Source organism: Zalophus californianus, chromosome 6, assembly GCF_009762305.2.
Source record: "Zalophus californianus isolate mZalCal1 chromosome 6, mZalCal1.pri.v2, whole genome shotgun sequence".
In the NCBI taxonomy this organism is placed as follows: Eukaryota; Metazoa; Chordata; class Mammalia; order Carnivora; family Otariidae; genus Zalophus; species Zalophus californianus.
This window is the reverse complement of record NC_045600.1, coordinates 75,949,490-75,975,785: the sequence shown is the minus strand read 5'-3', so window position 1 is coordinate 75,975,785 and position 26,296 is coordinate 75,949,490. Positions and strand designations below refer to the sequence as shown.

The 26,296-nt window shown below is 44.4% G+C and overlaps 1 protein-coding gene across 1 annotated transcript in view; it reads left to right on the top strand.

Annotated features, from left to right (window-relative positions):
- RYR3 (ryanodine receptor 3) overlaps window positions 1-26,296 on the top strand; it is a 523,406-nt gene that overhangs the window by 483,522 nt on the left and 13,588 nt on the right. Inside the window, exons 78-94 of the mRNA XM_027569112.2 lie at window positions 566-622; window positions 1,771-1,870; window positions 2,022-2,101; window positions 3,634-3,710; window positions 6,446-6,519; window positions 6,763-6,780; window positions 7,386-7,466; window positions 7,931-8,019; window positions 8,978-9,106; window positions 12,364-12,468; window positions 14,184-14,265; window positions 14,918-16,248; window positions 18,300-18,358; window positions 19,285-19,456; window positions 20,523-20,609; window positions 21,907-22,107; window positions 25,268-25,398. Coding sequence (XP_027424913.1) covers window positions 566-622; window positions 1,771-1,870; window positions 2,022-2,101; window positions 3,634-3,710; window positions 6,446-6,519; window positions 6,763-6,780; window positions 7,386-7,466; window positions 7,931-8,019; window positions 8,978-9,106; window positions 12,364-12,468; window positions 14,184-14,265; window positions 14,918-16,248; window positions 18,300-18,358; window positions 19,285-19,456; window positions 20,523-20,609; window positions 21,907-22,107; window positions 25,268-25,398 — 2,873 coding nt within the window. The remainder of the gene's footprint in view (window positions 1-565; window positions 623-1,770; window positions 1,871-2,021; window positions 2,102-3,633; window positions 3,711-6,445; window positions 6,520-6,762; window positions 6,781-7,385; window positions 7,467-7,930; window positions 8,020-8,977; window positions 9,107-12,363; window positions 12,469-14,183; window positions 14,266-14,917; window positions 16,249-18,299; window positions 18,359-19,284; window positions 19,457-20,522; window positions 20,610-21,906; window positions 22,108-25,267; window positions 25,399-26,296) is intronic.

Below are 26,296 nucleotides of genomic sequence, written 5' to 3'. Positions count from 1 at the left end.
TATTCCTGTGTCATGTAGAGGGACAGTGGGCTCTGGAATGCTGAGTGGTAAGGGAACTCCTCTTTCTCAACTGGGAAACCTTCACGTCTGGCAGAAAGAGGGATATGTGGGGGGACGGGAGCACCTGTTCCTTTACTTGCTGCGCCACAGGGTCACAATGGGATGGGGCACCTTAGGATTCACATCCTGGGTATCTCCAGTCTTCTTGTCGAGCCCCTGGCTCTTGTGTAGAAAGGGACAGCTCCCTGCACTCCCGGCTTCATGTACACCAGAACTTTACTAGGTAGAAGAGTTCAGGTCTGTGGTTAAACCAGATAGGTCCCTGTTGACTGCGTGAGCTCAGTGTTCCCATTTCTCATTTCTGAACCCCTTGGTAACTGCAAAGAAGACATTTTGAGTAGACTGTTGCCCTGCAGTGGTCAGAATGTTCTTGGTTTTACCAAGTGCTGAAGTCCTGAGGGGCCTGTGAGTTACATCCCATCCCCTGCCCTTGCTCGGGAGAATAGTCTCGTTTGTTAGACTCACCTTTCTTTGTCTCCTCCTTTGCCTGCTCCATGGAATCCAGAGTTGTCAGAGTGGGGAGGACGAAGAAGAGGAGGAAGACAAGGAGAAAACATTTGAAGTAAGTTTTTATGACGATTGAAGACAGGGCCATATGCCAAAGCCAAAACTAACTGGCAGTTCTTCAGAGGCAGATGCTGACATGAAGCATGTGCCTCACCCACCACATGTATCTGGTGGCAAATACACAAGTCTGCGTGCATGAGGCACACCCATTAGCCATGATTCTCTTGTCGGTCTTCCAGCCTAATGAGAGGTCACAGGCAGCGAGTCCGTCAGCAAACCCCCCTCACAGGTTAGGTCTTCTGGGAAATTTTGCACTCCTACCCAATAATGGTAGTAACAGAGGCCAGAGAAGGACAAATTCAAAGATCCAAAAATGAAAACTCAAAGCAGTGGAGACACTGGGACCGTTTTTGCACCACTCTTCTGTAAATGTCATTTTTTTTTTAAGATTTTATTTATTTATTTGACAGAGAGATAGCGAGAGAGGGAACACAAGCAGGTGGAGTGGGAGAGGGAGAAGCAGGCTTCCCGCTGAGCAGGGAGCCCGATGCGGGGCTTGATCCCAGGACCCTGGGATAATGACCTGAGCTGAAGGCAGTCGCTTAACCCACTGAGCCACCCAGGAGCCCCTGTAAATGTCATTAATAGCAATTTTGATTTTGAGGCAGTGCGGGACATGGACTATCCCGAGATAAAACCGATTAATTCATTGGTACTCTCTTTATAGACAAAGTATGTAAAAGTAAAAGTAAATTAATACAATTACGGTTCTGGAAGACCTTGGCAGTCTAGTATTCCATATCCAGTAGAGTCTCTGTTAACGGTGATCTGAACATTCTAGATAAATGGGTGTTTTCTACATTCAGGCAGATAGGCTTCAGTTGACCCTTCAGCAGCCTTCCCTGTATGATGAAACATTGAAAACAAACACATTTTAACCTGGAGTCACTTCCTGGAATGAGACTTTTACAGGGGAATGGGCTATGTTTCCTACCAGTGTAAAAGTAGAAAAGTCAGCATCAAACTATGAGTGAATTGTGGGTGGAGAGTTTTGGAAAGCTGACGTAGTGTCTGGAAATCAACTTCAGAAGTCTTCTTTATCCGAAATTATGTGTGCAAGTAAAGATTCTCTTGGTTTACCTTAGGATTGCAAATGGCCTGAGGATAAACAAATCTTTCCCTCCTTTTTTATTTTTTTTCCAGGAGAAAGAAATGGAAAAGCAGAAAACCCTCTACCAACAAGCGCGGCTGCATGAGCGTGGAGCTGCAGAGATGGTCCTTCAGATGATAAGCGCCAGCAAAGGTGATTCTGTGATTTTGTGGGTAGGCCCCAGTCACTCCCACAGAGACAGCATGCTGTGACATGAAGTCATTATTAGAGTCCTGATAAAGCCCCGTAGATGTGATTTACCCTCTGTTTCCTTGGTGATTCAATCAAATCTTCACCATGGCAGGTGAGATGAGCCTCATGGTGGTTGAGACTCTGAAGCTGGGGATCGCCATTCTGAATGGGGGCAACGCTGGTGTACAACAGGTATGGGGGACCCCTACTGGGTCGTGCAGACTTCTCAGGGTATGCCCATTGGACAGCTGTCACACTCTGGGGAGGAGGTCTTGGCTCTGCTGCAGAGGGAGCCACCCAGAATCACCCTTGCTCGTGTTTGTCCTTAGCGGCTAATTATATCAGTAGCCGGGAACACAGATAAAACCAGAACCGGGAGTTTATAGACAAATGTGTACTCGACAAAGAGGGTTTACCCGGGGTTCAAAGCGAAAAACATTTAGTTTTTTCATCATTAGATGATTTTTTGCATGGAGAGGCTCTAAGGGAAGTTTTCTAAGCCTTAGGTTTGTATTTTAATAGTTTTACGTGTTAGCTGTCTTAACCGTGAGCAAGGAGCCCAATCGGTTAAGTGGAGTTCATAGCCCTAAACACTTGTTGTCTGTTCATACTCTGGTTTCTCTTCAGATCGTATAAATCTTTCGCCTTTTACTTGTTGTCTGTTCATTCGTTTGTTCATTCAGTCACAGTGTTGTGATTGCTGACTATGCACTAAGGTCAGGCTGTGTTCTGGGATGGAGGGTGTAGCAGTGAATAATGCAGCTAAACATTGAATGCCACCATGCATTCAACGAGATAACACAGAGAAATATAGTGTGGAGCTCCTGGCACATGGAATCCATTCAACAGTCTGAACCGAAACTAGCTGCAGGAGACAGGAATATTCTGGTGTCTCCAGGGCACTCCAGGCTCTGGCTGAAAGCCTCTGTGTGCACAGGAAAGTGACATTTCAAAGACTCTTGGCATTTGTGAGGGTTATAGCACAGGGCCCGTGAGAATCTCTAAATTTATAACCACCACTATTACATATATTTTGCCCCAGCCTTTAATTCATCCCAAACAAATTTGTCACAAAAGAACTACCATTTTCTAAAACACCCTTCACTTTCTGTTCTCTTCGATCACCACCCCATCAGTTGATTGTCTTGCAGGACCTTTTAAAAAAAAAAAAAAAACATTTTTATGATGTCAAAGTTCCTGCCTTCCTAGTAACAGAAAACAGAGGAAACAAAGTCTGATTGTGAAAGATACTGAGCTCTCAAATTAGCCTTATTACTGGCTAAGCTCCCTTGCTCCAGTGCACGAAATTCAGCTCATTAGTTTTTCAGATTATACTTCAGCAACATTTTACTAGATCACAGTCCTGGTGCTTGTTCCTAAATGGGAGAGGCTTCAAACAGTAAATCTATGAATGTCAATGATCTACTGTACTGCTCTTAGCAGAAATACCAGTGGACCTTTATAAAATGTCCAAAATTACTTAAATAAAATAAAATGTCCACACAAAGAGATTCTGGTTCCATAGGAAGAGGGTGGGTGGGACTCAGGCACATGGAATGTTTAAATCCACAGGTGGCTCTTATGCTTACCCAACTTTACAAACCAACACCCTGAATATGACTCCATGTGACTGGGACATGACATTTCTCCACTGCAGTTGGGAGGGTCAGTACTTGTGGCATAATTTACATCGCTTTTCCTTTTAAAATATGTCTCTCTTGTAGAAAATGCTAGATTACCTAAAGGAGAAAAAGGATGCTGGATTCTTTCAAAGCCTTTCTGGTCTTATGCAATCTTGCAGGTAAATACAGGAAAACCACCTATAGCATTTCTTTTCTATTCAGAAGAAAGAGGAATTGGGTAGGGATGGGACCACAAAATAAACTAGCTTATCATGGAATTGTTGAGGAAGGACTCGCCTGCTTTAGAAAGCTAAGAAGGTGGGTATTGTTCCTCCAGCCTTCAGGATTATATTCAGATACCATACAGAAGGGGCAATGTAATCTCCATTAGAGAAACAGACACAGATACACACACCTGGTTTGTTTTTTTTTTTTTAATCACCTTTACCTCCTTTTTTTAGTATGTCGTTTTCCTCAGAGCTGAGTGTTTCTCCTAACATATATGCTCATAAAAGTCAAACCAGCAAAGAATGGAAAAGAGGAGGAATACCTCAGTATGACTCAAGGCTATGTTTTCGTTACACCCATTAGGCCCTCTGTTAATCTTCATCCTTAACAGTTCTTTGAGCCTGAATAAGTACTTGGTGGGTACATATTTTGACACATCCACTTCAACAGAGGTACATCCTAATATAGGAACATTTTGCCATAGCCTAAAAAAACAAAGCATTAAACTTTCCACTTTTATTATCATGTGTATAAGCCTCCCCTCATGGCTGACCCCCTGACAAATGAATAGTACGTAGCCAAAAGTCATAAGGTTACCATGCCTACTCATTTTGGAAACAAGCCAGCAGTCATTACTAAGTGTCAGCTTATTCTCTAAGATTCATATGTATTTTGAATAGTCTGTAACTCGTTCTGAAAGAAATCAGTTATAATTATCTAGCTCATTTGCATCTAATTAATATTCTTAAAAATAGAGCATTAGGTTTTCCACTTAAAAATTTGCAGGATGGACATACTTTCCTTGGTGGACTTCATAATTTTGCTAACCTTGTTTGATGGAGTAAATATTGTATGTACCCTGGGGTGATAGGGAACATATTTGAGCTGCAGTACAATCCCTTTCTCTGAGCTCCATTTTTTCCCCACCAACAACCAACTCGTTTATTACCTCTCTCAGGAAAAGATAATGTAATGTTGCCAGGCCTGACTCACTGAAGATAAAACAGTACATGTGGACGCAGAATGGCAAAACTCGAGACAGTTCGGTTCCATATTGCACATGACATTCTCAATTAAATATTTAAGTGTTCTCTTAGTAGTCTGTAATACTTCATATTATTAAACTCACTTGTAGTTATGGCTTAGAGGGACAGGTGACATACCTTTAGAGACCAGTGAGTACTAACAGAAGTTTTAAGATATTTTCATGATTTTTGTTGATTATAAAAGTAATACATATTGGTAAAATATTGAAACAGTAGAGAAATTAAAACATTTGAAATGGGTGTTTTGGAATGGAGTAAGGGTCAGAAACATCTGTTCCCCCAGATAGTCTCCTGAATCAGAACTCCTTTGAAGCACCTTTGTCCAAAGGTCCTACTTCCCTGCTCTCTTCTCTTGACAGCAAAGCTAAAATAGAAGGATGGTTTGTGTGTTATTGAGAAGAACCTTTCTACAGCAGGATCTGGGAAAAACCAACTATATGGCAATAGGACTTTTCACTATTTTCTCTTTAAAATTCATCTAAATTGCAGAAGATATGTGGCTCCCTAAAAGGGGAAAAGAAATGCTGGTTTTTTCCCCTGACATCTTTCCAATCCAATGGTCATTTCCTTTGCCCAGTGGTAAAGGAAAGGCGAAGTTTTACAGAATTTTAATGGATTCAGCCATAGCTGCCCTAACAGCTATATTTTTGTGAGACCTCATGTTATGGTCTATAAAGCCTTTCAGATTGGGGAGAGAGCTAGAGTCTGTTAGAGAAATAGAATGAGCCCCAATGTATATGATTATACATTGTCCTCCTTATCAAGCTCTGTCATTGTATTAGGGGTTGCTGGCTAAGTAGGATTTGGTGGCGGCTGTGATTGGGAAGTTCAGAGAAAGTGGGGACAAAAAAAAAAAGGCTAGCTTGTTACAGGTTCTGGGACAGCATTGCCTCCAGAAAGCTTAACCCCAACTACTCTTGGCTTCTGAATAATACAAGAATTCTAAAAGGGTGTGGCCCTTTGAACTCTGAACTCTGTAGCCCTTTCCATCAGTATTCATCCTGAGCACTAAAACCACAGTTCCTTGTGATTCGTGGAGAAAATAGATAAATGTGGGAGGTGAACATTAATTAGTAAAGTTTAAAGTAAACTTTCTTTTGAGAAATCATAGAAACAGATTATTCCTTCTTTATTTGGGAAACCTTTCTAAATCTTCATGCATAAGAAAGGACTCAGACTTGGGGCGCCTGGGTGGCTCAGTCGTTAAGCATCTGCCTTCAGCTCAGGTCATGATCCCGGGGTCCTGGGATCAAGCCCCGAATAGGGCTCCCTGCTCGGTGGGAAGCCTGCTTCTCCCTCTCCCGCTCCCCCTGCTTGTGTTCCCTTTCTCGCTGTCTCTCTCTGTCAAATGAATGAATGAATGAATGAATGAATGAAAGGACTCAGACTGGACAAACAAGGACAGTCATTCTAAGTTCTTCTGACCCCTGGCCGTGCATGCCTGTGAGCTATAGGCGTCCTTGGACAACACTCTTGATGCAAACCCAGGAACTGCTAGACTTTCAACCACATTGTACTGTGTAGACCATTTATGATAACACAAGAACAAGATATTCTTAGTCAATAGGTACACTGACGTCAGAAATCCAATTTCCCAGTGTGCATAGCCCTGAACCTTGTTTTCTCTCGTCTCTTACAAGTGTCCTTGATTTGAATGCATTTGAAAGGCAGAATAAAGCTGAAGGCCTGGGGATGGTTACTGAGGAAGGAACACGTAAGTAACTAATAAATGTGAAGGCCATTCTCTTCCTGATTACCATAATTAACTATTTCTGGTTAGAGCCCCTGCTCAGTGCTTCTTAATCTGCAAGGACTTGCTCAATTTCAGCAAAATCTTCCCATCAGTAGCTTTGATAAAGGCTGGATGTGTTCACAGAGCCAGCCTTAACTAAACAGTTTATCATGGTGTTTATGATTTTTCTTACTTTGCATTCTTCTGTTTTTCTCTTATCACCAGTCATTGTTCGTGAGCGTGGTAAGTTTGAGTTTCTGGCCCCAGTTGTCTACCATGTGTGTGAGTCCTAAGGGACCTTATTTAATTGCTGCAGTGCAGATACATTTTTGGGCTTGGTAGTGTTGCATGTGAAGCTTAACTGAGCATTTTGATGCTTAATTAAAGAAGTGTCTTCCATCTGTAAAGCATGGGTTCTGGACCCTGGGCCATTACTGCCATTAGCCTAGCTGTTTTCCTTACAAATGCATCCCAGGGCTCACTGTTTTATCTTGGTTGGTCATTGTGTTCTGTAGCCTCGGTTCCAGGTTAATCGGGATTTTCCCCCTTCATTCTTTTTTTTTTAATTTTATTGTGTTATGTTAATCACCATACATTACATCATTAGTTTTTGATGTAGTGTCCCGTGATTCATTGTTTGTGTATAACACCCAGTGCTCCATTCAATACGTGCCCTCTTTAATACCCATCACCAGGCTAACCCACCCCCCAATCCTTCCCCCTTCATTTAAAGTTCCCTTTCCAAACTGTTCTGACGCAGGCCCTTTGTCATTTTTGCAGTCGTTTGCTTTGGAAAGTGTTCTGGGTTGAGAAGCCAAACAAATGCTCACCAATATTCTGTTTTCAAGGTGAAAAAGTACTCCAGAATGATGAGTTTACACGAGATCTCTTTCGATTCCTGCAGTTACTTTGTGAAGGACATAACAGTGGTAAGTGGAACAGATTGATTTGTCAAAGGAAAACAACATTCAGGTGCCAAATTATGATTCCGCTCAGGATGCCACATTTCATACAACCAGCTGCTGACTCAAGGACAACAGTTAATCCATTCCTCAATTAAAAAAAAAACTCAATGGAAAACCAACTTGAACTTCAGGGCTGATGTTATTTAGTGCCACCCAGGCTGAGTGGCTTCCAGAATCTTCAGATGGTACATCTAAACACCCGCCCCTTTCCATCAAGCCCCTTGGAGCTCATTAAGTCCACTTTCTGGTCTCACCAGGATGGGAGGGCTCAGGGCAGAACTCTGTCCTGCAGGACCCACCAGGACCCAAACAGGGTGCTCTTGTAAGGCTTTTCACACAGTATGTCTCTTCTGAGTTTAGCCAAGAGGGCTTGCCCAGCTTCCTCAGCATGATGAGAGCAGGCTCTGACCCAGCCCTGGTGTTTTTAGACTTTCAGAACTTCCTGCGGACTCAGATGGGCAATACCACCACCATAAATGTCATCATCAGTACTGTGGACTACCTCCTACGTCTGCAGGTCAGTGGGTCTTGGACAGTGGCATGGCTCACACGCATTTCCAGAAGCTAAAGACAGTTACATTGGATCAGGGAAGGTCCAGGATTCAGTCAAGCCCCAATAAGAATGGTGTTATAGTCTATGTCCACACACTTATGGGAAATCAAATGCCTAAAAATGTGTATTTGAAGACTGAAATAGGGGGAGTGGTTAAATATCCAATCATCCAGTATAAAATGCCTATTTACCTCAGTTTTGCCAGTGAAAACCTCACCATGGAGCCCAAGAGCTGCAATACCTGAATGAAAACAGAGTTTCACTGGGAAAAAGAAGTGCAGAAGGTGGTGGGAATAGGATGAGTGCACAAGTTCTTAGTTCTTTAGAAGTCACTCAGGTTAACTATTTGAAGGAAAATCCAAATAATATCAGGAAAATCTACACAAACAAAAAGATTCTCTCCTCTCTCCGCTAAGTCTTCCTCCTGGTTCTGCCACTTACCAGTTGTAACTGGAGCAATCTGTTTAACTGCCCTGTGTTCCGATGTTCTCATCTGTAGAATGGGTAGCACCTGTCTCAGAGGGGTGGTCGTAAAGATGGAGAGATGTCATATATGCAGCGGGTCAGAAAAACACCTGGCGCTTAACAGCGTTAGCTCTTGTGTTGCTGCTCTTGTGCCAGTTGGTTGGGTGATAATCATTATTACCTTTAATGTACACTTTTCATTGTGAATAAGTTGTCCTACGTTGTGGTCACCCGTGTCCAGCTGAACACCATCCTCTCTCCTATCTGCTCTTTCTTAGAAGAGGATATGCACTTCAGAGATGCTAGGGATTAGGTATCTCTGGGCTTTTTCCTAGGTTTCTCTCATAACGAAGAGGTCATAGCAATGCAGGATTCTCTTGTACTCTTCCTGAACCTTGGGTTTTAGCTTCACTGACGGAAGGTTAAGAAATACTAAACTCTCCTTGTTTGTTCTTAGGAATCAATCAGTGATTTCTACTGGTATTATTCAGGGAAGGACATCATTGATGAATCTGGACAGCACAATTTTTCCAAAGCTCTGGCAGTCACGAAGCAGATTTTCAATTCTCTTACAGAATACATCCAGGTTAGTGCTGCAGAATGCATACTTGAAAACAGAACATTTTTAACGTTCCCATATTCTATATCCCCTGTGGAATATTAGGATGACTGTATGGACTGTGCATCTAGCCCTAGCACAGACAATATGTATCTACAAAGAGGAACCAAGTGTAGAAGAGCATTTCAAGAGTACTACTCCCTAGGAGAAGCTACAGTTTATGGTCCTTCACTGTGACCTGTTCATAGCATTGTCACACTCTATTTGCATTTATCTAGTTATATTTTCCTTTCCCTCCTGGTTTGAAAATTTTTGTGGGCAGAAAATTTCTTACCCGATCTAAATTCTTCATTTCTAGCACATGCAGCACATCCTAGCTATTCAGTAAGCATGGGGAGTAGAGTGGAGAAATAATTAATAGAATGAAGGAATAAAGGGATAAATGATGTTATCTTGAGTCTTGAAATTAAGAACTTATGAGATCCTACTAATTTGCCAGAAATTAACTCTATGGAAAAGGTGACTTTAACAACACATAAACTATGTCCAATGGCAGTAGAATCTAGAATGAAATTCCAGTTGAATATTTAGATCTCACAACATCCTTTCCCTGTTTACAACAGTCTCTGGTCATTGCCTACAGTGGTCTAACAACTGTGAAAAGGAATAGAGGATGTACTCAGGCATAATTTGCGCTGAAATCAGTAGCCATATCACAGTCCTCTGGGGTGTAGTATGAGATTTTTTAAAAACCATCTAATGAGTCAACCGGCACACTCCAATCATATTTGTTTATTAAAAGAAACACAAAACTAAGACTATCAGCTTGAAAAGGAAGATTTTAAGAGAGAGATCGATCCTTGTTTTACACAAGGATTGTAAGAACATGGAGAGAGAACCATAGAAACAGTGACCGATCTGAAGTGTCACAGAATGTGAAATACCTGGGAAGGTCATTGAACAGATCTGACAAGAATTTGATTTGCTCTCTGTGGAAGACATCCTAATCTTCAGAATTTCCCTTGGAGCACTTAACCCAAAAGTAAAAAAGAAGCTTCTTTTTGGTGAATGTGAGTTTCTTACAACAACTGGTTTTGTTCCAAAAAGAATCTAGAGGCTTCTAGGGGTTAGACATCAAAGGTACATGAACAGTGATTTTTTTTAAAAGATTTTTTTTTTTTTTAATTTGAGAGAGAAAGAGAGCGCACAAGCAGGGGGTTGGGGTAGGGGGAGAGGGAGAAGCAGGCTCCCGGCTGAGTAGGGAGCCTGATGCGGGACTGGATCCCAGGACACCCCTGGGATCATGACCTGAGCCAAAGGCAGATGCTTAACCAACTGAACCACCCAGGTGCCCCTCAAACAGTGATTTTTAAACAAGCTTACATGATTTGTGAAAGCAGGCAATACCTCTCATGCTGCCCTCTTCCTTGGGAATTCTGCCAGCCCTTTTCTAGAACTTGAGATGGTATCTGTGTTCTTTTTGGAAATTTACTATTGAAGAGTGATTTGGAGATGAGTTAAAGGGTAGAAACAAAATATAGGGAAAAGTTAAGGATGAAAAATGTAGGCAGAATGTGACAGAAGAATCTAAGGGTATAAAAAATATATAAAATGATCTTACTGAAGGGGTGGGGAATAAAGTGCTGACCTAAGAAATTTGGGGAATGAATACAGACTGTAAGACCAAAGTCAAAAGGAACTGTACATAAGCACTTTGGTTGCTGAAGCTTTTCCCGTAGGGATACAGGTTAATAATTCTGCAACCATTTCACACATATAATGGAAGTGAGCAGTTACTAAAGGGCAGGAGCCAGGTTTCTCACTGTTGAATGGTTATAGATAAGCAAGAAGAAGCTAGATGACCCATGTGGAAGTGCATTAGAGTTGAATACATCAGTATGCTAAATTCATGTTGGACTTAGTATTGATACAGATACTTAAATATGGAAACGTTTCTAGATACGTTGCGTGCACGTGGGTTAGTATAAAACACACATATCTGCTGCCGTGTCAGCTGAGAGGGCCTTAAAGTAATGACATCACAGTAGCAGCAAGCACAACTAGCACCCAGATTGGGGTTTCTAATACCATTTTCCAGTGAGAGGAACCAGGCTTCTTAGAGAAAGGGCTGGTCCTAGTGCTGGGGCAGGAAATACATAAGATGACCCAGAGAATCCTATAGTGCAAGGAAATGTGGGGGGGGGGGGGCGGAGAGGGAGCACAGGGAAGAGAGAGTGATGGGCCTATGTCCTAGGGACCCAGGCCAACTGAGAGGGCTCCCAGGGGCCAAAACTGGAACAATTTGAGTGACAAAATAGAGTAGTATTGGATTATAACCCAGAGCATAAAATGGATATGTGGAGTCTGTATTAATGTAAATAAATGATTACGTATATAAGAATGAATAGACAAATCTCCCAGGTAGAAGAATTCCAGATGATTTATTTTTTTAAATGTTGATTCAATGTGTAAAAATAGGAAAAGTTATTAAGATAGGAAATGAAAACTGGTAATGAAGTCATCCCTCTACAGCTTTCCGAAAAGGTAGAGATAATATTGTACCTAAAGTTTAGGTTAATGATAAGAAAATCCCAAAGGTAGTTGAACATTAGGAATATATTTTTTAAAGATTTTATTTATTCATTTGACAGAGGGAGAGAGGGAGAGAGCAGCAAGCAGAAGGAGAGGGAGAAGCAGGCTTCCCGCTGAGCAGGGAGTCGGATACAGGGTTCGATCCCAGGACCCTGGGATCATGACCCGAGCTGAAGGCAGTTCCTTAACAGACTGAGCCACCCAGGCACCCCTGAACATTAGGAATATTATTCACATTTTTTTACTTGAGTAGATAGCCATGTGACCATAGCATGTTATGCATAGCTTTCCTGAAAACAGTAGGGCCTGCTTTTCAAATTGTGGAAGCCTGGAGTTCCTCGTAACCCCTCTTAGGCCGAGGTGGAGGTGAGAGTGGGCAGGAGTGCATTTCACTCTTAAATAATATTCTTCTTTGTAGTATTTTATTTGAAAAATGCATTCTGAAGCTAAAAGAAAATCTCTGAAAAACCACTGCACCGTGAAATTCCTGGTGGTTTTTCCTAGACATAGGTCCCTATGATGGAGGGCAAAAAGTAATACCCTGGGAAAATAGTGAGCCACAAAATACGTGACTTTTGCAAGGAGCTATCTGCTGATAGAAGCAGGTGTCCTGTGCACTGACTAGGGTGAGATTCAGAGCAGCTCATGATGAAATAAGTCTCCGTGAAATAAGGATGTCCTCCTCTCCATAGGGCCCTTGCATTGGGAACCAACAGAGCCTGGCTCACAGCAGGCTGTGGGACGCAGTGGTCGGCTTCCTCCATGTGTTTGCTAACATGCAGATGAAACTCTCTCAGGTACTGTGGCCCTTCCCTGCTGTGTCATTGATGTGAAATGCTGAATCATTCCCCACCCCTTGGTATTCCCCCCTGTGGATGTGGCTGCTTGATCAAATGGCTGGACCAGCCATGCAGATGAGGTCTCACTTTTACACCTGAGAGCTTCACTGGGCGACAGGAACGAATGGCTCCAGGGGTGTCCCAGACAGGCTTTTGCATGGATGCAGCTTCCTTCCTTGTGTCCCACCAACCTACCCTTTACATAATTGCCTCAACACTCGCTTTTTATCATGCCCATCCTTTTCGCTTCCTTGTCACTGTTGTGTCAATTTATGACAAACTACCAGCCCCTTCTGGGTCTGTCAAATGTCTGCATGTCTCTGTAATTCATATATCCTTCCTCTCTCACCTTGGCTTCCCCTTCCTCCCCGTCACTGCCTTTCCTTCTCTCTCTCCCCATCTCTCTGGCACGATGAATCAGAATCGCTCCGAGCATTTATTATGAACAAATAAATGGAGTGTATAGAGTTGTCGATCGCCTCTCTCCATGGCAACACATGAGGGAGAACTTCAGAATGTGTTTCAGGCTGATTAGAGTAACATTTGCAGCATTAATTTAAGTAACACGTACCTAAAATTTTCAAGGCTGTCACATCTGCCTCTCTTGTGGAATGTGCTATTTAACCCTTTCATTTTTCCCCTTTTGACTCTGGCCTTATGGGAGGAGAGAGTTCTTGGGAGTGCCGCTAATTTGGCGGTAATATGTCCATTCCTATGTCAGCCCAGCTGGGCCGGTGCAGTGGAGAGGCTCTGGAGACAGGAGCCTGGCCCTGTTTACCTCTTCGCTGGTGACTTTCAGGAAGTCACTCCCCCCTTCCTGGTTTTTGGGTCCATCATCTGTGAAATCTTGGGAATTAGAATAGACGATCTGAGATCTCTTCCAGCTCTTCATATTCTTCACCTCTGTGATAGTCCGTGTGTAGCTATGACCCACACCAAAGGGGGGGCAGTCCCTCTGAAAGTTGAGAGACTCAACAAAGAACTGTATTTGTGAGAGATGATCTGTACAAGAGGTGTGGCCCAGAGCACATTTTTAAATATCACCCTCAGATTGCCCACCTCAGATGATTCAAGGGTTTTTTTTTCCTTCTGTGACATTGAGTTTAAAACAGAGAGCTAACTTGGTGATGCCCTGTCTGCAAGGCCAAAATGAAAACCAAACAGACTAGTAGCAAAACCATCCAGAGGAATAGTCTCAATTCTGTAACATATTAAGGGACCAGTGGCACTCAGATCACCACCAACTAGAACCAGGATACTCTAACCCAGAAAGAAAGGAGAACCCACTTGGGGATTATAACCTTGACACCTTAAGTGGATTGCAGTAGTATTCCCCAAAAGCTCACCTGATCATTCTCCAGGACAAAAAACAACACGAACTAGTAGAAATACCTAATGGCTCTTTGGTGGATTGGGTTGTTCAGTAGTTTTGGACAACAAGTAGTATGTCTGCCACATTGTACTAATAAAAGGGAAACTGAAGGAGCTCTCTTGGATGAGTCAGGCTGCAGCGAGCCTCCCCAATGCTAGTGGAACAGTGGATGATAAGATGTCCACAGGCACAATGGACATGACCTTCACCTAACCTTTCCAGAGCAGGCTCTTCTTGCTCACTGCCCTAAACTTTGCTGAGGGATCAGATAGCTCAGGGGTATCTCCTGTTTCTGTTCTAGGATTCCAGTCAGATCGAGCTGCTGAAGGAACTCTTGGATCTCCTTCAGGACATGGTGGTGATGCTTCTGTCCCTCCTGGAAGGTTGGGCTGTTTGGTATAACTAGGCATTCACACAATTGTAATTGGTCTGAGCACTAACCGTACTAATCATGCAGATTATCCTTCTGGCAGGTCGTTGATGCCATGTGACATTGGTTAGAAAACCAAATTTTCAGAAGCAAAAAATGAGTGAGGGGCACATGGTCTGATGGACAAAGCCTGAAACCAACTCATTTTATGTTAATAGGAAAGCCAGAATGAACTGGGGAAAACCTCCAAGCTTTGCTCTTCCCTAACCTCTCCCTCTCCCCATTGCTTTTCAGTACATCTGGCTGCCAGTGTGTATGCCAGCCATCTAGTTGGGCACCCTACGAGGTCTAAGGGGATGAGAGGGGCACCGCTTATCCCTATGTGTCCCCAGTAATCTGATAACGAAACCACTTCCCAGGCCCCAGTCCAGAAAGAAGGGACTGGCGTGGCCACTTCCTTCTTCCCTTTGTTTCTTTCCCCCTTGGCTCCTAGTGGTGTAGTCTTTATGGCTTGCTGCTCCCTCTTACCCATTTCCAAACCATCACGGTCAGAAAAGAGCCGACTGATTGGGCAGACAAGTTTTCTAAAAATAGCTACCTGACCAGTTACATGATGACTTGGGTTTATTTATATATCTGTATGTCTTTTTGAACCTGCCTCACAGGGAATGTGGTAAATGGAACTATTGGCAAGCAGATGGTTGACACACTGGTAGAGTCATCTACCAATGTAGAAATGATCTTGAAATTCTTTGACATGTTCTTGAAACTTAAAGACCTAACCAGCTCAGACACCTTCAAAGAATATGACCCAGATGGTAAAGGGATTATCTCCAAAAAAGAGTTCCAGAAGGCCATGGAAGGGCAAAAACAGTACACACAGTCAGAGATTGACTTTCTCCTTTCGTGCGCAGAAGCTGATGAGAATGATATGTTTAATTACATTGATTTTGTAAACCGGTTCCATGAGCCAGCCAAGGACATAGGGTTTAATGTGGCAGTGTTACTGACAAATCTCTCCGAACATATGCCAAATGATTCTCGCCTTAAGTGTCTGTTGGACCCAGCAGAAAGCGTACTAAATTACTTCGAACCCTACCTGGGACGCATTGAGATCATGGGTGGGGCCAAGAAAATTGAGCGCGTTTATTTCGAAATCAGTGAATCCAGTCGAACTCAATGGGAGAAGCCCCAAGTGAAGGAATCGAAGCGGCAGTTCATTTTTGATGTGGTCAATGAAGGTGGAGAGCAAGAAAAGATGGAACTGTTTGTGAACTTCTGTGAGGATACCATCTTTGAAATGCAGTTAGCCTCTCAGATCTCCGAATCTGACTCGGCGGACAGGCCCGACGAGGAGGAGGAAGAAGTTGAAGATTCATCTTATATGTTAGAAATTGAGGGTGAAGAGGAGGATGCCAAGTCTTTTGAGTCTGCCTCTGCATTTGCCATGGCCTGTGCCTCAGTGAAGAGGAATGTCGCCAACTTTCTGAAGAAGGCAACCTTGAAGAATCTCAGGAAGCAGTACAGGAAGGTGAAAAAGATGACTGTGAAGGAGCTAGTGAAGGTGTTCTTCTCTTTCTTCTGGATGTTGTTTGTGGGGCTCTTCCAGTTGTTCTTCACCATATTGGGAGGAATCTTTCAGATCCTCTGGAACACAGTGTTTGGAGGGGGCCTAGTGGAAGGGGCAAAGAACATCAGAGTGACCAAGATCCTGGGTGACATGCCTGACCCAACCCAGTTTGGTATCCATGATGATGCTCTGGATGCCGAGCGGGCAGAGGTGACTGAGCCAGGTGTGCCACCTGAACTAATTCACTTCGTGAAAGGTGACAAGGGAGATGCAGATATTATGTCCGATCTCTTTGGATTCCGCCCAAAGAAGGAAGGTGGCTTAAAGCATGGGCCCGAAGGGGGTTTGGGTGACCTCTCTGAGATTATTGGCGAGGATGAACCCCCTACACTAGAGAGTACCGTCCAGAAGAAAAGGAAAGCACAGGTAAGCACAAGTTGTTTCTGTCATCTCTTCTTTATGCCCAGAAATGGACTTGCTCTCAGTTCTGACACCAGTTCCCTAGGCACCAACATCGTGTTAGATGCCAGCCCTTCTGTACCCTGATCTTGCAATTCTCTGCCGTGTCTAGGAAAAGCAAGACCCAGAGGGTTGTCTCAGGGTCTAGTTGCTGAGTGGTCTTCAGTATACATTGTGGAGGCCAAACCTGATGGTCTTCCACGACTTTATTAGAAGGTTAGTCCTCATGGTGCACAGGTTCAATGAGTGAACAGAAAGCATAGAACACCAGGGAAAGGTTTCCTTCACTATCCAAATGAGAGTGTTCCTATAAAAACCTGTCATAAGCTGAAATGTCATAAAGCAAAGAAGCATTTATCGTTTCATAAAGGTAAAAATCCTTTTTTGATTTCTTGCAGTTAGCATAGGCAAGTCCTAATGGGGGTCTTTCATAAAAGTGAAGTGGCATAAAGCATACTTTCAGATAGTGGGAGAAACCTAGGGAGCATAAGGGGAGACCTTTCTTTTGAGATGGTACTTCTGCAGTGTCCCAAATGGTCCAAATGATATCCTTTAGCCCAGCATCATGCTTGAAATATTTTCATTCTTGAGATGCACCTACTATCCAGTGTGGACTTTGAGTCAGTTGACTAGATTAAGGGAATAACAGTCATCCAGAGCCCCTTGGTCATGGAAAGTTCTGGGTGTTCCCCTCTATGGCAGCCTCCAACTCACAGCATCATTCTAGCATCAAAGAGAGACATGTAAAGACATCAGAGGCCAAAGACAAATTTTATTCATTCATTTCATTAATATTTATTGAATAGTTAATATGTACTTCCCACTGTTTTGGGCTCTGAGAAGACAGCGGTGAGTGAGAAGTGCATTGTCCCTATAATTTAGTGGAAGAAAAATAGACATTGTGGAAGTCAGTACAAGCATGAAGAATGTTAGGAAGGAAGAAGGCCAGATAAAGGAAAATGTATAGGAGAGAACTCTCCCCTAACTTTGGAGAGTCTGGGATGGAAGCATCAGAACCATAGGCCTTCATGCAATATGAATTTATTTACTCTGTTTTGCTCTCCGATGTAGCCCCAGGTCCCAGACAGACTTTGATACATAATAGGGACTCATTCGAGGCCTGTTACATACCAGGCTGTGTTCATAGGATCCATGGGAATACATTGGTTAACAAGAGACAACACTTTTGCTTTAATAGATCTTAACTTCCAGTGGAAGAAGACAACAAATCAATAAGATAATTACCATTTGTGACACGTGCTGAAAGAAATGAACAAGGCCACGTGTTACAAAGTGAATATGGGCCCTACTATGAACGGGATGGTTAAGGAGACTTCCGAAAAGGTGCCACATGAACCAAGTCCTGAAGGATGGCAGGCCCAGGAAAGACCAGGGCAGTCATGCTCCAGGGAGAGGAGTGGCTTGTGCAAATGTCATGGTGCAGGGAAGGATTTGGAACGTGCCAGGAAAGAAAATGAGGTCTGGCTGTTTAGGTGTAGGAAGTAGCAAGTCAAGTGGTATAAATAAGACAAGGATGGAGAAAAAGGCCATGATCACATAGGCCTTATAGGCCTCCCTGAGGAGCTTGAATTTTATTCTAAGTGTAATGGTCATCAGTCAGAGGGACTGGGGCAGTAGTTAAGAGGATTGAAGACAAGGCAGGAATTCTGTCTGGTGGAAGCAGCTTGTGGGTTGGACCTGGTGTGATCTGTGTCCCATCCTTCCCTGACCCCGTGGAACAGTACGACCAATGTCATGGGGTCCTCACACAAGTTTTTTCTGGGTATTGAATAATAGCAAGACGACTGAGTTTTTAAATTTGCAGTCTTTGCGTTGGTATTTCTCCAGAGTGGCTTACACTTGTAACCTGTGATCCTGAGGAAAGCAGAGGCACTCCGAAGAGAGAAAGCCATGGGCATGTGCAACCAAGCAGATGAAAATGGCCAACGCTCTACATGGCTCATGACTATGATCCCTTTAGTTTGAGGAAAACTTGACTGATTGTTATTTTTGTCCAGGCAGCAGAGATGAAAGCAGCACATGAAGCAGAAGGGAGAGTGGAGCACGAGAAGACAGAGTAAGTTCCTGGTAACTTCGGCTACTTGCAGTGCTGCGGCAGGTAGTTCTTAATGACATCTACTGTTGTATTGCTGTGCTAACTAGAAATCTTGATTTCTGTTAATACAAGAAACAGGTATTTTGCAAGCCCTGGACACACTTCTTTTTACCCCAGCTGTACAATAAACATATTCCATTAACCATGTTAACTTTGTCATTGCCCTAGAAGATCAGAATTTCACCATCTGGCCAAACAAATCATTGAACACCCACACTTAGCAACTTCATATAATTGTGGTGGTGGTATCTAATATATTGAATACATATTACATGCCACGGTCTGTGCTAAGGTCTTTTTCTATTTGTTTTTAGAGAGTGCAAGTGTTGGGGGAGGGGTTGGTAGCGAGGGGCAAAGGGAGAGGGAAGGGATCTCAGGCAGACTCCCCGCTGAGCTCGGAGCATGACACGGGACTCCATCCCACGACCCTGAGATCATGACCTGAGCTGAAATCAAGAGTCAGCCGCTTAACCGACTGAGCCACCCGCTTAACCGACTGAGCCACCCAGGCGGCCCAGTGTGCTAAGGTCTTTTATACAGTTTCTCACTTAATTCCTACCACAAGCTTAGAAGAATAGGTACTATTACTAATTCCAACGGTCTTTAAAAATAAGGACAACTTTTCTGAAGGGAAAAAAAATTTGTTTAGCCCCATATCAGAAGAGGACTACAAACACATTGACAACTGACGCGCCCCTATGACCGCAGCTCCTCAAAGCAGCATCGGTCATTACATGCAAAGTTGACATCCAGGCACTGTGGGGTGATACAGACTTGAAGTTCCCACCCCCCGGGAATAATGACAAGATTTCTCTTTAATTTAGTCTCCCTCCCTGGGCCAGGCCTCCTGCTGCCCTTCCATGCCGATGGGTCTCTCGTTCCTACAGCCTGGAAGACGGGGAGAAGGAGGATACAGCCAAAGAGGAAGAGCAAGCCGAGGCCCTGTGGGCAGACATGACAAAGAAGAAGAAGCGACGGCGGGGCCAGAAAGTCGAGAAGCCTGAAGCTTTCATGGCTAATTTTTTCAAAGGGCTGGAAGTCTATCAGACCAAGTTACTGGTAAGCACTCCAGCCCTGGCCCCACTCCTGACTCAGACCTCGGACGAGTGGCCACATATTCTTTCACTGTTCAGGTCGTTATGCTTCTTCCTCTTTCTCATTCCTCTTACTTTCCTCTTCCCCTTCATCTTCTGGTCCTGGTGTGTTGGAGGAAAAGGAGAAGAAGCTAACCTGTGCAAAGCCAAGCGCTCCAGCCCCTCTACCCAGCCCGGGATGCCCTGTGCTGTCCGCAGAAGGGTGCAGATACCTCTTTCTAGCTGGTTCTTCATGTGTGTCATGTGCAGACTTGGCTGATTGTAGTCCAAAATTCAGAAGTAGCTGGGTCATCTGGGATGCAAAAAGAATATGGTTACGTTAGGTTCACCTATTACTCCTCAAAAGTTATTCCACAGGCAGTCAGCTCTCAGCATAGCTCGTAATGTCCTTTCTCTGCACATTGCCTAGTGAGGGACAGTTGCTGATGGCCAGGACAGCATCACTGGGGAGAGGCCCCTCCACAGAGAGCTTGAGAGCTTTCCCCAAGCAGCTATCATTCCAGTCCTCAAGGGCTAGTTCTTCTGGGGAAGATGGCAGTGGGAATGCTGCCCCTTGAGGGGGCAGAGGCAGAGGCTCTGTGACTTACAAAGGGATGAAGACACTAGGCCACAGACTGGCTACCTCCAGGCTGGGAGCTACAGGGCTCTTCAGTGGGCCTTGAATACTCATAATTTCCAAATACACTACTTTCTGAGTGGAAAGTGCACGAGCGCTCGCGCGCACACACACCCCTCCGCAGCAGCATTTGAATCCTCTGGGGTGATGTGTTTATAGGCATTTGGTTCCCTGAGGGGTAACCCAGAGCAGGGTTCCCTTAAGCATCGTTCTCAGCAATTTTTTTTTTTTAATCCATGTCCCTGGTTCCTCCCCAAATAAGTCATAAGTCCAGTATTGTCTTAGAGGAGTGATTACCAACGAGTAGGACTTCTCTTGTGTACACTTCTAGCCAGAAAACGTCTTCTGTTTGAAGGAAGGCACGTCTCTTTCCCTTCTAAAACTTTTCTACTCCTGCCTGTCCTTTCCTTTTCAGCATTACCTGGCCAGGAATTTCTACAACCTGAGGTTCCTCGCTCTGTTTGTAGCCTTCGCGATCAACTTCATCCTACTCTTTTATAAGGTGATACCGCATTCAGGGCTTATTTACTAAATAGACTATATTCTTTTTTAAAATCATAATAGAATGTATGCTCTTAATTAGAGCGAAAATGTGAGTATCTAAGGAAATTTCTAAGACATTGGCTTCTAAAGGGATATGGTCTTTAGCAGTGCAGAGAAGGGAGACACCACTTGCCAGGGAAGCCATTTTGGGCACTATGTCCAGAGTTCAGGCTTGTTCTAGTCATTACTTCATAAACTCTCCAAATGTGTGTTGGGTACCTCCTATATGCTGGACCCTATAATGGGCACTGTGATGTATCTCAAAATGAGTAATAAATATAGTTCTTTCCTTAAAGGATAAGGTAACAGAAAGCCATTATCATTGGCCCATAGGTTAGAACCATTATGAAGGAAGAATTAACAGTAGTTGGTTTTTGGGATATGGGAAAAAGGGACTGATCAGGATAAATAAAGATTTTGAACATTGGTAAGTGGGTCTCATAGACCATAGGCACATAATAAATGTTAGTGGAATGAATTCATGAATGATAGGTTCTGGATTCTCGACATCGTCTTTAACTGGCTATCCTAACTTTGGCCTGTCTCCCTTTCTATCTAAAACCACCAATCTGACTTTTATAAAACCTGCTTTTACCTACATCAACCTGCCACTAGGTTGAACTAGTAATGGCTTTCCATTGCCTGTGGAGGAGAAATGGAGGTCCATAGAGGGGTGTGGCAAAGCTCGGGTTCAAACTTACCAAGGCGGAAGTGACTGCGGACAATTGTCCCGGCAGAGAGCCAGCTGGCGGTGGGGCTGCAGGGGGAAGCCTCACGGGTGTGGATCTGGGGGCCATCTGTGTCGGAATGGCAGTTGAAGCCATGAACGTCACAGGTGTCGAAAAAAGAATGGAGACTGTTGAGTGTGCGTGTGTGCACACGTGCATGCACTTGTACATGTGTGTGTTTGTGTCTCAGCCTCCTCCCCAGGCCACCCCCTTTCAGAAATTACCTCCCGTGGCATAGGGATCATGGCATAGGTAGTACAGCGTTCCTAACTTTGAAATTTTTTGCTTTTTGCGGGGGGGGAGATCGTCTTTGTCTCTTAAAAATTGTGTTCGTAGTTATTAGAGATACTGGGGAGTCCTAGGAATAAGTTCCGTAAAACCTCATTCATTCAGCAGGTAATGCTGCATCACTACTCTGTGCAGCAGATGCTAGCAAGCTCAACGGGGCGGGGGGGGGTGGGGGTGGGGAGCAGAGCCCAGTGTCAGAGGCTCTCTCTGATGTTGGTAAGAGAGTGTGTCTTGGGCCAGGTCACTGAAGAACCTTTAGAAGAAGAGACAGAGGACGTTGCAAACCTGTGGAATTCCTTTAATGATGAGGAAGAGGAAGAAGCGATGGTGTTCTTTGTCCTGCAGGAGAGCACTGGGTATATGGCACCAACGTTGCGGGCCTTGGCCATTATCCACACCATCATCTCTTTACTCTGTGTGGTGGGCTATTACTGCCTGAAGGTGAGTCGCTGGCCACTCTGAATCTAATGGGACTCCTTAGGGAAGACAGCATTTTGAACCCAGCCAGGTCTTTGTTCTCCAGGACTTTGCTGGTGGACTGAGGTTCATGGAGCAGTGGCACTGCCATCACTGGGAGCGGGTTAGGACTGCAGACTCTTGCCACACCCTGAGGCTTTTCTTTCTTTTATTTTTTTTTTTAAGGTTTTTTTTTTATTTATTTGACAGAGACACAGCAAGAGAGGGAACACAAGCAGGGGGAATGGGAGAGAGAGAAGCAGGCTTCGGAGCAGGGAGCCGGATGTGGGACTGGATCCCAGGACCCTGGGATCATGACCTGAGCTGAAGGCAGACGCTTAAGGACTGAGCCACCCAGGCGCCCCACCCTGAGCCTTTTAAATCAGAATCTACAACTCAGCATGCCTCCCGGGGGATCTGTATTCACACTAATTTGAGAAGCCTTGCTCTGGGAATCCCTTTTCAGTCACTTCCTGTTGACTTTCATAGGATTAGAATCACCAGGCTAAGTCACACGTGGGGCTAGTAATGAGAGCTCCTTCTGATCTTTGAACTTAGGTTGGAATTTTTATAAAAATGCTGTTCACCTTTCAAAACGTATTAGGTTTCAACTAGAGATAGCAGAAGAAAACTTACTGATGAGTTACTGTTTCAGTTATCCAGTGCTAGGTAACAGATTGCCCCCAAAACTTAGTGCCTTAAAACAACAATTACTTTCTCTCTCTGGTTCTCTGGCTTGACTGGGCACACTTGAGCAGTCCCTCTGCTCTGCGTGAAGGCAGCTGTGTCAGCCACCATCTGTCCGCTCAGCTGGGCTGGACTGTCCCTGATGACATGCTCCCACGCCTGCAAGGCTGACAAGGGAGCAAACGGTTGGAAGGCTGAGCTCAACCAGGGTAGCTGGGCCTCTCTGTCTCCCTGAAGACTCAGGGCATCCCTGAGTCACAGGGTCAGCCCAGAGTCACTGACACAGAGGAGGTGAGCAGGAGCCACACCAGGGTATGACTATCGGGAGACATAGTTCACTGTGGCCATCCTCACACGCTACTATGGTTATATGAATCTTCATATATGCGTATGAATCCTGCTATCCTATTTTTGGTGTTCCAAGTCCGGTTCTGCTACTACGCTACCACATCTTTTTTTCCTCATTGCATTTTTTTTCTTCTCTGAATTGGAAGTCTCCCTGGCCATACACCACACCATCTTCCCCCTGGGAAGAGTCCACAACATGTATTCCTATCCTTGTGGCTGTCACTTCCCCCCAGTGAACTAGAGTGTTCTGCGGGAAGTCTAGCTGCCCCGTTGGGGCAACCACATGCCCCGACCCACACTAAGGACTCCTTTGTAATGATGAAATCACAGAGTCTACAGCCAGGCTGCCTGGGTGGGACTCCCAGCTCTGCCACCAATCTCACCATTCCTCTGATTGCTCATCTGTAAAAATGAGTGTTATAATAATAACACCAACTCCAAAAAGTTGCTGGGGGTATTAAATGAAGCAGTATGTATAACAGGACTCAGAACCCCAAATACAGTAACCATGAGAGCGTGCTAGTGGTTTGCCTTAGTCCAGCATCCTGGGGCTCAGCTTGTTGGATTCGGTGCAGATTATCACGGGAACCTAGAGAAAACAAAAGGTAAATACTACCTAGGGAATAAAGATGTGGAGGTCCTCCTTACAAGGGTATGCAAACCCTTAGGAGACTGAAGGGGGAAGTGCTTCAAATCCCAGAGATGAGTACTGCTTTAACCCGTGGTGGTGGTGGTGGTGGTAGTGGTGGTGGTATTATTATTATTATTATTCAGAATCCTTCCCGAATACAGCAGACGTCGTTAGTCAAGGCGGCTTTACCTTTGCTTTCCCTCCCACATCATCCATTAGCAAGCAGCAATCATTGATTCCTCACAGTGTGCAAATGCCTATTATTAGCCTTTGCTACCTTCCTGTCGTTAGTCTTTTATCTTCTCTGTGGTGTTTTGTCATTTTAAAGAGAAAAAGGGCAAGAAGTAACTCTTTACAAATCATTATCTAAATTTTGTCTTTTTTTCTTGGAAATAAAAAAATAGTGTGGGGCATATGGATATCATGAGCTTTGAGAGTCACTGGAAGAAACCATTTGGAGACCCAGGCCTGAGGAATGTCACCATGTAACCAGTGGCTTTCCAGCCGCATGACAAGCCCTGGCTGTGTCTGCATTAAGCTTTCCTGGCTAGAGGAGCCCCTGGCTGCTCACGTCCTGGGATTTCAGTAATCTCCTTTGACCTCACTAACTCTGTCCCTTATTTGAAGTATGTGTGTCTGGTGATGGTTAGAAAGTGGATTACTTTCCCCTCCTTCTCTGTGTACCTTTTTGGTGGTAGGTCATCAAAGCCATGCCACCATCTCTAGGCTAAAATGACAGTGACAACCAGAAGAGAATGAGGAGTGATTGTCGGGAACCAATAAGTGTGCTACTCTCAGGAAGAAAACTTAGTACTGAAAGACTGTACAGAGCCCAGTGAATCCTCTCCTCCTAGCTAGCATCAACCAAACATCAATGCCATGAGATGAATATGACCATAGCCATTGAAGGGGGCTGGAACATTCCATGGTATTTCTGTGGCTGTCCAATCCACTCTAGAATAGTTCATTTTCTTTCTAAGTCTTGGCTCAACTCCAGTTTAGGAGTCCTAGGGGACCTAACCTATTTGGCCCAGGAACTGGTCTAAATATGGCCTTCTTCCCAGGATGGGTCAAGGAGCCCAGTTTGTATTACTATCAGCTATTCAATCCAAACCTTGAAGGGTGGCCCAAATGAAACCAGCTTTTTGGAGAGGGAGGCGTATTAGCCAAAGGAGTGAGAAGAGATTTATTTGGCTTTAGATCTACACCTAGGCACCCTAAGAATCCTACTGCAAAGAGATTCATGCCCCAGGGGCACCTGGTTGGCTCATTCGGAGGAGCATGTGACTCTTATCTCAGTGTCATGAGTTCAAGCCCCAGGTTGGGTATAGAGATTACTAAAAAAAATACATTTAAAAAAGAGAAAGTGAGAGAGATTACCGCCCTTAAGTTGGAAAGGCTAATTTGTGGGGAATGCTTGGGAGAGGGCGCTGTAATCAGAAAGCCTTCTCTGAGTAACCAACGCCTTCCCACTCCTAGGTCCCTCTCGTGGTATTCAAAAGGGAAAAAGAAATTGCCAGGAAGCTGGAGTTCGATGGCCTGTATATCACTGAACAGCCCTCTGAAGATGACATCAAGGGGCAGTGGGACCGCCTGGTAATCAACACACCGTAAGTGTCACCCCTCACCACCATCCCGAAAAGGAAAAGGAGTCTGTACTGTAAATAAAATGACATGTTCTTAACCAGCTTCGGAGACTGATTAATATAAACCTTTTTTTTTTTTTTTGGTTTCTGGACTTATTTTCTCCACTGCCTTCCTAGTAAAATAGCCTCTTGCCCCTCAAACACTTGTGTGTATCTCTAAGCATTTAATGGGGGACAGAGGATGTGATCAGGGAGTGCTAAGCATATTTAATTAAGACCAGATGGTCCAGTACAGTATGACTTAGTTTTCCATGTTCAAGCCATACAGAATGTTTCCCCGGCCCGGGGGTTCTGAGATCGTCTGATCAGCTTCTCCAGAGCTCCCGTCCGGCACAGCAGTTCCATGACCACACCCCTCTGAAGTCTTCTCAGACAAGTAGCCTGGTTGGTAATAGAACTCCTGCCATTATCACTTGGTAGGCAGTTCCTTGGGCAGTTAAAATAGGGCCATGGGGGGGGGGTTACCACCTGTGGCACACAGCCTGCTTTGTTGGAAGGCAAGTGTATAATTAGTACTGTGGTGGGAAAGAGCGTGGATTCTCCAGCCACAGGTGGAAGACCAGGTCAGCTCTGTCAGTTGTCTGTGGGCAAGGTAATGAAGCCTGCTGAGCCTCGATTTCCCCTTCATTAATAGAGGCATGAGAATACCACCTCCTGAAGTCCAGGAGGATCAATGAATGCATGTTACATGCTTGGTACAGTGCCTGGCGCATGGTAGGCATCAAGCTTTTCGTCATTCCCTTTCTCTACCTGTTCAAAAAATGGCCATCACCATTAGTGAAGGTAACGCCAGTGTGTTCACAACTGGGAAAATCAGAGTTTCGAGATAAATTAAGGCGCCAAAAGAGAAGAGCTACAGGGC